The following is a 15176-nucleotide window of genomic DNA, read 5'->3' as shown; positions in this document are numbered from 1 at the left end:
TTTTAAGCAACATACATGCGTTTTATTACATAATATACAATTTTCTACCTCTTTTTTTTTAATTAAAGATCTGGCCTTCCTTTTTGGGGCTAGCATGTACTCCGCAATCTGCATACTTGTGTGGGCTTCCTACCGCATTCCAAAAACATGCATACTCTAAAATTCTCCGCAGGTGTGAATGTGAATGTTATGTGACATGCGATTGACTGCTGACCAGTCCAAAGTCCCAAAGTCAGCCGGAATAGAGTCCAGCTCATTCACCTAATGTAAACAGGTTCTATAGAATATAAATGAATGGAATATACAGCAGCAACCTCAAAGGTACACTTGCATGTTGGGAGTATCAAAATGTTTACATATTCCGATTGACACATTGTCATATTGACTTATGGTGCAGCTCCTATTAGATTGTTGATATCACCAGTTTCCTAAATATCAAATATGAGCGCTTCACTCTGTCACCACAAAGCCTTCAAATGTTTCTTTTAGCACAATTTGTTTGCAACTGTCTCATTTGCCATTCAAAGACACATTTCCATAATGATGTACTACCCCCCCCCCATACATATATATTCCTCCCAACAACACAACCGACAGCCCCTTTAGCTTTAATGTCTCGGCCTGTCACGCTAAGCCATCTAATCCTATTTACTCTACATGGCACCCAAGGAAGTAAAAGTGCAGTCAGCGCGCCCTACATAAGCGTTTTATGCAACCGCGCACCCTGAGGTGCTGCTCGCCTCGCTGAAAGTGACGCACTGGATTTGCACCATTCTGGGTCACATAGCGGTGGTTTGATTACTTCTTTTTTTTTTTTTTTTTTTTTCAAGCAGAGTTTTGAACATGCGCATGTGTCCAAATTGCACCAAAAACTTGTGGTGGGGATTTCAGTCCTATGCAAGCCATAAACTAAATTAATAAAAAGTAAAATAAATATGAGCTTTTTTGAGCAGTTACTAATTTTTTAGGGCTGATTGCTTTGGTGCACCGCGTAAGCCCGCGAGCTGCAGCTTTCCCACATTCAGTCTTACATCCATCAACACACACAGAAAATAAACGCATGCTAAGGTTGCTTTTGTGATTTATTTTTGTATAAAAAAGGTACAATTTACATTACTTTTATAAAAAGTTTCATCATAAGTACAACATTACACTTTTTTTGCAGAAACGCCTGCAACTATACAAGATAAACTCCCGAGAAGAGTTCACAAGGTGTTGTTCATTTTCACTTTTCTTCTTTTAAACGTCCAGTCCATGTGCCAACAATCCTGACAAGACAAGACTAAACTTTTTTTTCCTTTCATTTTTTTTTTTTACAGTAAATAACCAAGTTCTCACCTCCGCAAAAAAAAAGCGAAGACTTCAACAAAGTAAGGGAGAATAGGAGGAGGGGGCAATAATAATAATAATATTCATCCTCATGACAATAATCTCATTTTTCCTCCCACAACTGGGAATATAACATGCCTTCCATTTCCAGAAAGGACTTACAAATAATTAAAAAATTCTTAAGTTAAATAATAATAATGCGGGAAAAAAAGCACATCACATCATAGATTGTCCCATAGTAAGCACAAAGTCTCTCATGATGGAGGGAGGAAAAATAATCCATCAGGCCTGGAGGAGGACAGAGGCTGTTGGATTTTTGTTGTTTTTTTTTTTTAAAGGAGAGGGAGAGCCCTGCATGCTCCCCAGGTCCTGTGAGATTCTCTTCTTCTTTTTTTTTCTTTTTTTTACGCGTCTTGACCAAACACCTGCAAAAGATTGAGAGAAAAAGAAAGAGAGACGTGTTTAGAAAAAGGCAAACAGGGCAGAGAGAGAGAGAGAGAGAGAGAGAGAGAGAGATCCGGACAGACTGGCGCCAGGGAGGAAGCCGCACACTTTTTTAACATTTAACCAAACACTCCCAATACTAAGCAAACCCTGCGCTCCAGATGTACACATACACACTCGCACACAAGTTTAGCCTCCAATCTGGGGAAGAATCATCGTAATTGCCGCTCAGCTGGCGCCTACCCACTTCTTGTACCAATTATGTGCAGACATGGTAGTAGCGAGCAATCCAAAACAGCCATTATTTTCCTCTCTTTACAGATGCCCTTCATTATAGATACGAGAGGCTATAATACGACCCTGACAACTGCTACTTTATTAACCCCCGAGCAGCCTGACAAAGTGGATATATTACATCCATTTGACTGCAGTCATGTTTTTAATGCATGAAAAGTAAGCATATGGTACGGTTGGGATCATCGCTGACAGGATGCGCGAGCATATTGGGACGCGATCGGAACAAATGTTGCTGATGATTAGGTTGGGAAGAAAAAGGGAGAAAAAAAAAAAAGCTCTTGGACTTGGCCGGCATGCGTGAGCAGATAGGAGTCCAGACTACTCACCGCCTTTAGCGATGCAGAGTCCGGCTGTCATCTGTCGTCAAATCGGATGGCAACTCGGGAGACTGAAAACAAACAAAAACAAGAGCGCACCAAATGTTATTTCCACGCCGCCTCGCGCGTCACCATACAAGCCGCGGAAGAGTGGGTCGTACCTGTAGCGAGAGGATGCTGATGTCCGTGTTGAGGGTGGTCAGCGGGGTCCTGGATGCAGCCGGAGGGGGCGCCCCCTGGCCCGGCCGCGCGGAGTGATGCAGGTTCGTCCCCAGCGCGACGTTGGAGTCGAGCGCGATCTGCAGGTCCAGGATGTAGTCGATGACGTGCTGCAGGATTTCCATCTTGCTGACGTTCTTGTTCTGCGGGATGCTGGGCACCAGCTCCTTCAGCTTGGAGTAGCAGTCGTTCATGTTGTACAGCAGGCTCAGCGGGTCGTCCACCGGGGTCTTGCTCCGCGACAGACCCAGCGAGTGCTCCGACAAAGCGGCGCTGTTTTTCCGGAAGGACCGAACGGGGCTTATTGCTTTCATTTTTTTCCCCCCCGAGTTAAACTGAAGTATCACGCGAATTTTTGTCTTGAGTGTTGCTTCTTTTAAGTCCAATGTTGTCAGGCGGTGGTTGTTCGGACTGGATTATCAGAGCGGCGATGTGCTTTATATAGGCAGCAGGTCGGCAGCGACGCGGAGGCGGGATCAAAGCGTCGATTAGCCAGACACGACGTGTCACTCAAAAGGTTATCGTCATCCTATTGGCTGTACGCACAACACTCCCGCCTTTCTTCCGCCTCGTTACCGGTGGCAACGAGAGCGGGGAGGCGGGGCCCCGGAGGGCAGCCTCGGCAGCTCCGGTGGGCAATTTGGAAAATTAAGCTCTTACCTGTTTGTGATCAAGAGAATTAATGCCGCACAAGGCTCGCAAATGACTTTGACAAGGTGTTGCCAATAACTGCGCAAAGAAAAAGTGTTTTTAAATTCGCTCTGACTAGCTTTCTTCAAAAACAAAAAACACAAATTTATGGGGAAATATTGGAGAAAAAAATATACATCCTGTTCAAAAAGTCACTGTGCATTTTTATTAACGGTCGTTTCAATATGGAATACATATGTACCACCTGTATTTTATATTTACACGTGTCTGTTAATAAAAGTGAACATGCCGTGACTTTCCACTTCCACTTAGGTGAGTGCGTTTTTTTTTTAAACAATATCCATTGTAAAGTAATAATAATGAGAACAAAGGCAAAGGAATATTTTTCTGTTTAGACGCGAACGAGACCAGGCGCGTCTGATTAATCCACGCAAGTCCGGACCGGTGTGAACTTTCGGAAGTGCAAGATGCAACGCAGCGGTCAGACCCATCAAAAACTTTGTTCTTATTATTCACCATATTCAATTTCGTGCTTAAATATTCTGTTATTTTCAGATAATTGTCATTGATTTTGCACAGAAAATGACATATCCACTCGACGACCACTTTATTAGGCACACCTGCACCATCCAGTCAGCTCTAGAACAAGAGCGGCTCACAACTAGTGTGGTTTGCACATTCCCGTCACTATATACACAGGTTACCTGACTACATGCAGAAAATATACTTTCAGCATGATGCAATGTTGCTCAGCGATGCAAATGAGCTCCACAATCATTTAAAAGCTTCAATTAAATTAATATGTTGTTGATAATGTCCATCAAAACTGCGCGTTATTAACTTATAGTATGTGCCACCTTTACCGTTTAATTTAACATGCTTATGAAATAATTTGCAACCAAACAATTTAAGTAAGAAGGCAGAAAAGTCCGGCTATGACGTCACCTATCTGCTGTAAGTAATCTTTATGACGCACGCACACACACGCTTGTCTGACCAAATTAATTGTTAAAAAAAACAAAAACGTCTAGCATTAAGATACGCTAACGGAGTGGCTACTGTGTGCATACTCGATAGCTGGTGTGTCTGCGGTTGAAGCAGAGAAGGTAAGAGACTGGCGCAAGAGCATCATCACGAGGAGCAAACGCCCCCCCCCCCCCCTCTCCCTTTCTATCTCTCTCTCTCTCCCTCTCTCTCTCTCTCTCTCTCTCTCTCTCTCTCTCTCTCTCCCTCTCTCTCGGGCAGACTTTCTGGCGCCGGCGCCGTGACGTCACTGGATTCACAACAAGACCCCTCGCAAGCCCCCTCGAGGCGCCGCTCAGGCGGTTTCCGTGGCAACCGTGGGTGTCATTTCGGGGGAGGGCCGGACGCTTCTCAGCTGATCGACCCGAGGTCCGAACACACACACACACACACACCCACACACACACTAGTGATAAGTGATGGAATGTTATGTTTGCTACTCTTGTTTCTTCTCTCTCTCTCTCTCTTTTTTTTTTTTTTTTAAAGAAACAGTACATGTGTTTAAAGTCCACTTCCTCCATTCAAACTGCAAAGAGAGCTACAGTCCGGTACACGCAAATAGTCCATGTTCTCAGAGGTCACAACATTAGGAACACTTGCACAATGTATCACTTGCCTACCATCAATTAATATGCCTTTACAAGGATTATAATGTTAAGAGTACAATTGAACACTATTGTTTCAGTTTTTTTTTTTTTGGTATTGATAATGCGTCTCTCCTATCAACTAATATTACTAATATATTCAGGACTCTTGCTTGCATTGGAAGACTTTTGCATTCATTTTGATGACATTGTTTGGTTGCGGCAAGTGTTATTTTTGTAATTGGTCAGTGATTATTGTTATTATTATTTTTTATTTATAATTGTGTGACATTAGTAAGCACCACCTGGAGCATTTGTATCTTTTGGGATGACTTGCTGTTTCACAATGAAATGTCAAAGAATCAGATAAAGCTCACATTAATAATAATAATAATAATAATAATAATAATAATAATAGATTGTATTTATAACACACTTGAAAAATCAAATCCCTAAGTGCACACCAACATGCAACAGTAAAAAGCAATACAATCAAACAGATAAAAGAGAACAAAGTCAATTAAAAAAAAGAACAATCAATGTTTAAAATTGGATAAACATTGGAACATTTAAAAAAACACAAACAGTGGGGAAAACGTCTCATGGAAATTATGATTTCTAAAAAAAGAAGAAAAACTGCGATCAAAAGAAAAATTGTTCCGTTTTTAACGTTATTGCATGAAAAAAAAGACAAAAAAAACAGATTGATTTTGAAATATCAAGGTCCAGTGAACAAACTTTGCAGTTGACACTGTTATGGCAAATATCGCATTAAAATGTCTAAAAACAGTGACAAAATGAACTTTCACATAAAAAGTAAAAAAATAATAATACTAATTTAAAAAAACAGGATACAAATGCGCAACATTGAACATCTAGAAAGCTGGTAAGAATTTGACATGAAAATGTCCAGGAACAGTCAAACAAACATGCGATTTAACATTAGAATGTCAAAGAACAATGGAAAACTGCAACAAAGAAAAAATGTTCGGCATATATTTTAATTTTTTTAATGGCAAAAAAAAGAAAAAAAGTTTGGCATTAAATTGTATAAGCAAACAACTGTCTTGTTTTGACAAAGGATAGTGGACAAAATGTGTGAAATAAATAAAATAAATTTAAATAATAATAAATAATAAATCATAAATCATAAATCATAAATAATAAATAATAAATAATAATGCACAAAACTGCAATATTACAAGAATAAAAAGCATATAAGCAGTTCAGAGAATGGGGGTCTCATCCAACCACGATTGATTGATTAATTAGTTCTGCTTTGTAAAATAGATGATCTGCAGAACCACACTGGCCTTGCTTGAAATAGTTTTATTTGTCAATGTATGCTTTTGGTCAATACATTGCCAAATGTGCAAACAGTTCCGTCTGAAGTGAAAACATGCACTTTCCAGCCTTGACACTCTCTCTCTCTCTCTCTCTCTCTCTCTTTTTTCAAAATGAGAGGCACTGGGAGAGATGAGGTGGCCAGATTGGGCCAGGAGACAAAAGACATCACCATGGTTGATGGCAGCCAGGCTGGTCATGCTAACTGGGACGCTTTTCGCTAGCGGTCTGGTTTGCGGTATGCTACCTGTCAGAATAGCACAGAACAGACAGACGGCTACTGTGCTAATTTATGCCTTTAATGTGGTCAGCGAAATAGCAGGTGTGTCGCTTGATTTGAAACGATCAAGTCAAACAATTAAGAGGCGAGAGCAACAGGTTTCAAGCGTAACCCCCACTGACCGACCTCGCTCTTGTTTCAATCCCACAATGCCGTTGGTCAGCTTCCTCTATACCAAGGGGAATTGAGACCTGAAATGAGGTTATGAGAACTCCTCTACGGTCACAAGTCTAACGGCTCTGGGCTGTTCTTGAGAGCGTTCTTGCGTTCATCCGCTTGAAATAGCTGCTTCAAGCCGGTCACCGGGTGAATAATAGCATCTTGCTCATCGTCGTGGCGACCTCGCATCACCTGCTTCGGTGTGCTAAAATATTGATGGAGCGGCCTGGACACCTCTCAGGTCGCGTCGGGGTTAGCTTCTGTGCTAGCTAGCAGTTAGGATCGAAGTTCTTCATATTTTCGTCATCGTTACGAGCAATAGCATCAATGCAATGCAAGGAGTCACACACTACCCTGTTGTTGTTGTTATTATTATGAATATTATTATTATTATTATTATTCAACACTGGCCACAGTAGCACTGGACTTAATCCTGGTTAAACAAAACAAAAACACAATGTTCCTTTCTTAATATTTTGAGGGTAAATAGCACATTGAGACCAAAATGCTTGTATGAATGCAAAGTCTTTGTTTCCCATGTTAAATAAAACCACACTGCACTGTTTCCATAGCATAGAGGGAAGAGAGAGTTCAAGTAGGAAGCACAAAAGTTTTTAGCAGAACCAGAGAACAACTGGCCAAAGTCTCATTTCACCTGCCGGTCTTCTTATGTTCTGTATTGATCGTTCACTACATAGTCAGTGCAAGTACGACTAGACACAATTTAAGGATGATTTTTTTACCACTAGACTGCAAAATCGATGGGACATTCTTTCCAAACTGCTTGTTGCCGGGCAGAGTTCATAATATTCAGTTGTACCTGCCCTCCAGGCAAATTGAACGTATTTGGTCTCCTTGACTGTTTAAATGAAAATCCAGAGACTGAATGTTTATAAACTCCTGAAATGACTCTTTATCCACATTGGTCACTTCCTGTTCTTGTCCCATGCGCTGATGTCACGAGGGTCGGACGCCAATTCAACATGTTGAATCCGCTGAAAACGCCCCTAAGACGTGTCCCAGCGGCTCAGGCGTTATGACGGTGATTTTATATATTAAATCATTCACTGCCATAAATCCATTAAAAAAAAAAAAGATTATTAAAAATACTCTTGTTAACAAAAGTGGAAAAAATGTTAAACCAATGGAAATAGTTCAAATGAATTTTCGACGTTTATAGCCGTTAATGGCAGTGAATGAATTTTAAAAAAAGAAGAAAAGATTAAAAATTTGGGGCGTCAGGTGATTAAAATTATTAATCGTAATTAATCGCATTACTTCAGTATTTAACTCATGATTATATCACAAACTTTATATCTGTTCTAAACGTACAATAAAAAAAATCTAGGTTTTCATACTCTTGTTAACAAAAGTGGGAAAAAAATGTTAAACTAATAGAAATAGTTCAAATGAATTTTTGACGTCTATAGCCGTCAATGGCAGTGAATGAGTTAATTAGTTTATTGCCCAGACTGAATTCCAATTGACGGCTAAAAACTTCAAAATTCATTTGAACTATTTCTATTAGTTTAACATTTTTCCCCCTCTTTTGTTAAAAAGAGTATGAAAAGCTAGATTTTTTTATTGTACATTTAGAACAGATACAACATTTTTGATTAATCGTGAGTTAACTAGTAAAGTCATGTGATTAATTGCCCCAAATTTTGAATCTTTTCTTCTTTAAAAAAAAAATAATAATTCACTGCCATTGACGGCTATAAACGTCAAAAATTAATTTGAACTATTTCTATTAGTTTAACATTTTTTTCCACTTTTGTTAACAAGAGTATGAAAACCTAGAATTTTTTTCATTGTACATTTAGAACAAATATAAAATTTGCGATTAAACGTGAGTGAACTAGTGAAGTCATAGGATTAATTGCAATAAAAAAAATGAATTGCCTGTAGTTTGCCCCTAATTTTTAATCTATTTTTTAAACAAATTGATGGCAGTGAATGAGTTTTAATGGACGCATGCTGCCACGCCCTCATATGTTCTTCAACATGACTGAGAACCAGCAACCCTTTTCATGCAATGTCACAGCCTGGCTTTCTGGCAGTGGCCTCCCATGCAGATTTGCAGCGGTGAGCACGTTGAAGTGGTCAGGTGGATCATTGAGCGCATCACAACAACAAAGGTTCTCACGGGCCGTAATCCTCTTGGCCTCTTATCGCTCATCCCTCCTCCTCCTCCTCCTCCTCCTCCTTCCCCATCTCATCGGCTCACAGCTCAGGATCACACCGAGCGGCGGCAACACAGACTGCCTTTTCCCCTTCACTTAATATCCCCATTACTTTCGCTTTTGTCTTGTCTTTCATCTTATCTTCCCTGCGCGTCATCATTCCCTCTCTCTCTCTCTCTCTCTCTCTCTCTCTCTTTCTCTGCTCGAGTTTGACACCTAATCTGCTCTTTTCCCTCCAACATGGACCCTCTTTAGCCTTTTCAGTAACAAAAGGAGAGTCACTTTTGAAATGAAAAGTCTTTAAGGAGGGTGGGAAACTGAGCAGTAGATTCAACGTGATTAGAAGCCATCGAGTTTGCCCGTTCTTCTGAAAAGCCAAGTGGGACAGTTCTTTTGGGATCTTTACAGCGCTGTTTGGGATGGTACTCCTAGTTTGGCCTGTGGAGTATGTGAGCAGGAGGGCAAAAACTGTATGAGCAAGGTGAATAGTGTAACCTGTCAAGGTAGTCAACAAAGAGGAAGTAAACATTATAAAGTAGTTGTTTGTTTAGTCACCACAGCCAATTTCCTTTTTTTTTTGGGGGGGGGGGGTGACTTGATGAGTTTGCACGCATACTGAAAAATATTTTATATATTATATATATATATATATATATATATATATATATATATATAAATAGTAGTTATTAACTCATTCAGTGCCATTGACGGCTATAGACGTCAAAAATTCATTTGAACTATTTCTATTAGTTTAACTTTTTTCTCTCCACTTTTGTTAACAAGAGTATAAAAAAACTTGATTTTTTTTTTTATTGTTCATTAAGAACAGATATAAAGTTTTGCGATATAATCGTAATTAATTGCATGACTTCAGTAGTTAACTCACAATTAATCACAAATTTTATACCTGTTCTAAATGTACAATAAAAAAAATTCTAGGTTTTCATACTTTTGTTAACAAAAGTGGAAAAAATGTTATACTAAAAGAAATAGTTAAAATGTTTATTTTTTTAACGTCTATAGCCGTCAATGACAGTGAATGAGTTAAAAATAATATTGTATTAGAGACATTTAAATTCATAAAACTTTTTTTTCCATGAACGAGCCTGACACAGATGCTGCGGTTATGCTTTTAACCAGAGGTGGCAGTCGCGAGTAAAAAAGCGACAAACTGCACAGAGATCCTTTAACTCTTGACTAGTCACAGATACCATGTACCGATACCACTTTTGATACATAAAATATATACAATATTTTTTTCCTAGGTTTTCATACTCTTGTTAACAAAAGTGGAAAACATTTCAAACTAATAGAAATAGTTAAAATGAATTTTTGACATCTATAACCGTCAATGGCAGTGAATGAGTTAATAAGACCTGTATACTCCATTGCAACATTTGTACTTAAAAATTGCATGAAATAAATGCCAACTTTCTATTCTTCTACTTTTTAATTCCTATATCGTAAAACCAATAAAGCCAATACCGGTAATAGCTCCTATCACAAGTACCGATACCTAGAAATAAGGCCGAGTAACAGCATGATACCGATACCTGGTACTGATACTCGCCAATCCCTAATATATGTGAATTGATTGGACAAACAAAAAAAATCACATGTTCACACCATGGAAAATTTATTGTAGAGTCTTTAAAAAGTACTCGGAGAACCACCATGCTTGTTTTAATTATTTGTATTATATATGATGAGGCATGAAAGAACACAAAGGAGAAGCAGAAATGGATGCCTCTAATAAATGGTGACAAATAATGTGTACCAAGTATGATGCTTGGTGTAAACAGGGCTTATTAGAGGGGGCCTATTAGGACACTCGCCTTCGCTAAAGCCTGCGCAGGTTAACGACCGTTTATTTTGACATCAGCAAAACAGGACCAACCTTTAGCTTCTATTAGCATTATTTAAAAAAAAGCCCCAATGGGAGCGTCCATACGGCTGCTGTGTTTTCACGCCTCATGAACGTGTATGTGTGTGTGTCGTTATATTATTGGGAGTTATTGGAGTAACAAGCTAATGGAATTAAGGTGCTGGGTTTCACTCGCCCTTGCCAAGATTGAGCATTAAAAGGATGAATAAATAGCGCTCGCTAAGTAGACGAGATGGTGAAACGGAGGCAACGCCGCGTTGTTTACAGTGAAAGCGGACTTGGAAATGGAATTAGCAGACAAACAAGTTAAAATGCTGAACGCAGAGGAAGTTTTCCCCGCGTGCGAGAGAGAAGAAGAAGAAGCGCTGGAAGCGCACCTAACGACAGCCTCTCCGCGGAGCGCGCGGATTTCTATATTTGCCAGCTAATTACTTACATGAAAAGCCCAATCAAAAAAACAAAAACAAAATCCAAACATTAACCAAAAATAAACGGGCGTTTTGTTTGCGTCCTCAGTCAGCTGTGCCAGCAGCGAGCGAGTCGTCTCCATTACACATAATTCATGTGATGTTTGTGTTGCTTGCCGGATTAGCTGGGAGGCGTTGCTGTTGGCGCACGCTGTAAAAGGCTCTCATCTGTATTTTAATGGACTAAGAAGCAGTGGGAGGACATGGCGCCATGCCACAATTACACACTGAAAGAGGGGCCTCCCCTCTATGCAGCAGGTAATCTGTTTGTGAGAGGCTTTTTAGCCGTATAAATGGAATTAGATGACGGTTTGATGACACATTAAAAAGGCAACAGTGCGCGCCGACATGTTTACCTCCGAGCACCAGGATTCCATATTTGGTCGACCTGAATTGGGAATTCGGTGCCATTTTTGTGCCGTGAGCGGGAAGAGAGCGTATAAATAAAACAGAGGAAACTATACAAGAATCTCAATTAGTAGAGCGCAGACCTCTGCCAAGGTTGAAATGATAAGTTAATAAAAGGTGAGCAAAACTCAAGCGTTTGTCTGTTAGCAAGCTACTTCCTGGTTAATGAAGTTTGACATAAAAGAGAGTAGCATTAATTAAACGGGGGCCAAATTGACAATAAGAGAACATAATCACTCCCAAATGACTAAAGATACAAGATTTATCGTTGTATTTGTGATCGTTATTTCACTTGTTTGCTAGCTAGCAGATTACATTGTTGCTCATAGAGAATAATATAACATAATGGGAGCATAGCATTTGTATTCTGGGCTGGGAGGAGTCATTACTTTATTTCTCAAATGAAAAACCAAAATAAATTCTTCTAACAAGATATATATATATTTTTTTAAATAACGTAGAGAGTGGCTGTATTAGTTTATCTGTTAGCATGCTACTAGGTTCATGGAGCATGATGTAAGATGGGACTATCATTTTGAATCAAATGACCACTGAAATACCAAATAGAAAAATACAATTTCATATTGTATCAAGTTACAAAGCTTTCATTTCTTTAACTAATGAGATTTTTTTAAACAGTTGTTTGTGTCGTAGCTATTCTGTGTGGGTTGATTGCGTGGATCAGATGCGGATCCGAAACTGACGAGGAAGACAGGTAGTGGGAGTTGAGCTAGGGTTTAATGACACAAAAACGAGTTATGCAAGAGTAGGAACTGCGAGTAGTCCAAGGCAGGTAGAGAACAGGTGAGTTCTTGGCGAGGTCGGATTGACCTGGGACGGGCTTGGGAACCGATATCCGTAGGCACCGGTGCAAGGTAAGGGAAAACAAAAATCAAACAAGGACAAGCTAAAACAAAAGTCAAGTTAGCCAAAATACCAGCGGTTGCAGCAGGAATCATCTGGCACCTGCATGAAGGTCAGACTGGCTTTTAACTGGAGATGATTGCTGATGAGGCGCAGGTGTGAGTGAGTGGCCTCCGGAGAGCGCCCCGCCCAGCCTGAAGCAATAAGTTCGCAGCAACACATGACTTGGCAAAGGAACCGGGCCCGCCATATTCTATCCATCATGGTTTATGATGAGTGATGTAAAATAGGACTATACTGTACTATTTGTATTGTGAGACAGTGGGGCAATGTTTCGATCATAACTCAAACAAAATGAGAAAATTGATTTCCATAAAAAAAGAAAGAAAGAAGAGCAGGCTACTTCCTGGTTCATCCTCTATAAACCAGGAAGTAACCTGCTCATGGACACACAGCAATACAGACTCTTCACATTTTTCTCTCACTTTTTTCTCTCTTTGTTTGGAAATGATTCCTTCACAACTCAAAAGGTTAAAAAAAAAAAAAAAAAGCGAGAGAAAAATGTGAAAAGTCTGTATTGCTGTTTGTCCATGAGCAGGTTACTTCCTGGTTCATGATAGCCTGTTCATGATGAACCAGGAAGTAGCCTGTTCATGATGAACCAGGAAGTAGCCTGCTCATGGACAAACAGCAATACAGACTTTTCACATTTTTCTCTTTTTGTTTGGCAATGATTCCTTCACAACTCAAAAGGTAAAAAAAGAAAAAAAAGAAAAGAGAAACTAAATTCCTCAAACATTTACAATTGATTGTTAGCATGCCGCTCAATTTCCTGGATCATGGACAATGCCCTAAGATGATTGGTCACAACCATGTTCAATTCTATGGTGTGGAAAAGGTTCCATCATGTTGAACAAGGAGCTGAATGGTAAAATTCACAAGGGTTTGATCAAACTGAATCTAATTTTGGTCTCATGTCAAAATGTATTAGTTACCTGTTGTGAATCTTGCCAGTCAACTCCGGAAAGTTACTGAACATCAAAAGATTGGATTGTGCATTCAAAAGTTTAGATAAAGTCAAATTAAGTACAGGTTATAGTACATTTTAGGTTCATCCTGAAATTTTTGTGACTTGTCTATGTGTGTGATCGACACTTTTGATTGAAAAGTCAGCCGTTTAATCAAACATTTTCCAATGTAGCTGACTGGAAAGAAGCACATAACCTGCAGGTACTTTGTTGTATTTGGAAAGCATGAAAGACGCATGCATACAGCCAAAAGCTTGCAGATGGCCGGGGCCGTGCAAGGCGGCTCTTTGGAGGCCTTTCACAGCGTGGCTGGAGGAGGAGAAGGCTTGTCTTCTATCAGCAGTGTTGACATTGGGATGGCACCTAATTAGGTTTAGGCCCAGCACAGCATGCATGCTTAACTAGGCTGGCCTCCGCCTCAGGCTGCCGCGCTGATCCCAAGGTGACTGCTCCGCTGCAGCCCACCAATGATACTCCATGGATTCTCTCTTATTGAGAGATAACCATGACCCCATTTTGTACGGATGTTCTCACGGGAATTCAATTAGACGTAGTAGGGGACATATTATTGAAAACTGACTTTTTTTAAATTTCGAAATACAGTGATACCTTGACTTGCATGCTCGTAACTCAGTTGGCGTGTACTTGTAGACCTACATTAAATAAATTTTCTCAATTGACATGAATTGAAATGTCATTAATCCTCTCACCACGTTTAGGAAAAGTAGCACTGTATTGTATGAAAACAAATACAGTGGTCTGGTAAATTATAACAGATTCACTGTATCACGGATTTGTATTTGGGTCCAAAAATTCATGCATTACGTGGTTCATCTTGGGTTGTATCTCGATATTTAGCAGTTTCCCCCCCAGAGATTATTACCCCTAAAAAAGCAAAACAAAAAGAAATACCACTATAGTTGGGACTTGAGTACCTGTTAACTCATCAAGCATGTAATCAAACAACCATATGAACTATGTTTGTTCATTTCTGTCCCTTCTCTAGCACTTTCAAGGCACAGTCTGAAGCCCTACCATCTCAAAGCCAAAAGGTAAGCGGAGCTGCGCTGAGTTTTGTTGAAATCACGGATTAGCTTTTAGTAAGCAGCACGTGTACAATAAAAAAAATTGAGGTTTCACACTCTTGTTAACAAAAGTGGAAACAAATTTTAAACTAATAGAAATAGTTCAAATGAATTTTTTATGTCTATAGCCGTCAATGGCAGTGAATGAGTTAATCTGATTAAAAAATGTAATAGCTCTTGTTTTATTTGACTTTAATGAACACTTGACCCTGCTTTGCCAAGGAAAACATGCTCTTAAAACAAGAGTAACAATCTAAAAATGAGGAGACGGACAAAACCAAAATAATGAAAAGCAGCAGTCACAAATTAGAACCAAATGCCTTTAACACAGGACAATGTGTTCAACATAAGTTATACATGTATGTCAAATATATGTCTTCTGGAGCATGGCGTTTGGGCCCTGTTTTATTTCAACGTGTCTCCTTTTGTCGTCTTAAGTGATGAGACAAAGTGTGACAGAGGGAGGCTGACAGAAGCTCTTGTTTGAGATCCGTTTCACACTTGTCTTCCTTCCCCACGGGGCTGCGCTTTGTGGCATCATAAACAGCTTCCTTGTGTGGAATCCCCATTTAACACCCCCCTCCCACCAACTACCGAGCCACCCCCTCT

General features: G+C 39.7%; 1 protein-coding gene and 1 long non-coding RNA gene across 2 annotated transcripts in view; one reads left to right on the top strand and one right to left on the bottom strand.

Annotated features, from left to right (window-relative positions):
• Positions 1 to 1064: 1064 nt before the first annotated feature.
• id2a (inhibitor of DNA binding 2a) lies at positions 1065 to 3037 on the bottom strand. Its single transcript, XM_077557395.1, has 3 exons — positions 2549 to 3037; positions 2397 to 2458; positions 1065 to 1754 (listed from the first exon to the last, which is right to left on the bottom strand). The coding sequence occupies exons 1-2, from the start codon at positions 2918 to 2920 to the stop codon at positions 2402 to 2404; spliced, it is 429 nt and encodes a 142-aa protein (XP_077413521.1). The 5' UTR covers positions 2921 to 3037; the 3' UTR covers positions 1065 to 1754; positions 2397 to 2401.
• Positions 3038 to 13074: 10037 nt separating this feature from the next.
• LOC144043599 (uncharacterized) overlaps positions 13075 to 15176 on the top strand; it is a 41481-nt gene continuing 39379 nt past the window's right edge. Inside the window, exons 1-2 of the long non-coding RNA XR_013291128.1 lie at positions 13075 to 13207; positions 14489 to 14534. This is a non-coding gene — a long non-coding RNA (uncharacterized LOC144043599). The remainder of the gene's footprint in view (positions 13208 to 14488; positions 14535 to 15176) is intronic.

Source organism: Vanacampus margaritifer, chromosome 1 (genome assembly GCF_051991255.1).
Source record: "Vanacampus margaritifer isolate UIUO_Vmar chromosome 1, RoL_Vmar_1.0, whole genome shotgun sequence".
Taxonomy (NCBI): domain Eukaryota; kingdom Metazoa; phylum Chordata; class Actinopteri; order Syngnathiformes; family Syngnathidae; genus Vanacampus; species Vanacampus margaritifer.
This window is presented reverse-complemented; position numbering and strand designations above follow the sequence as displayed.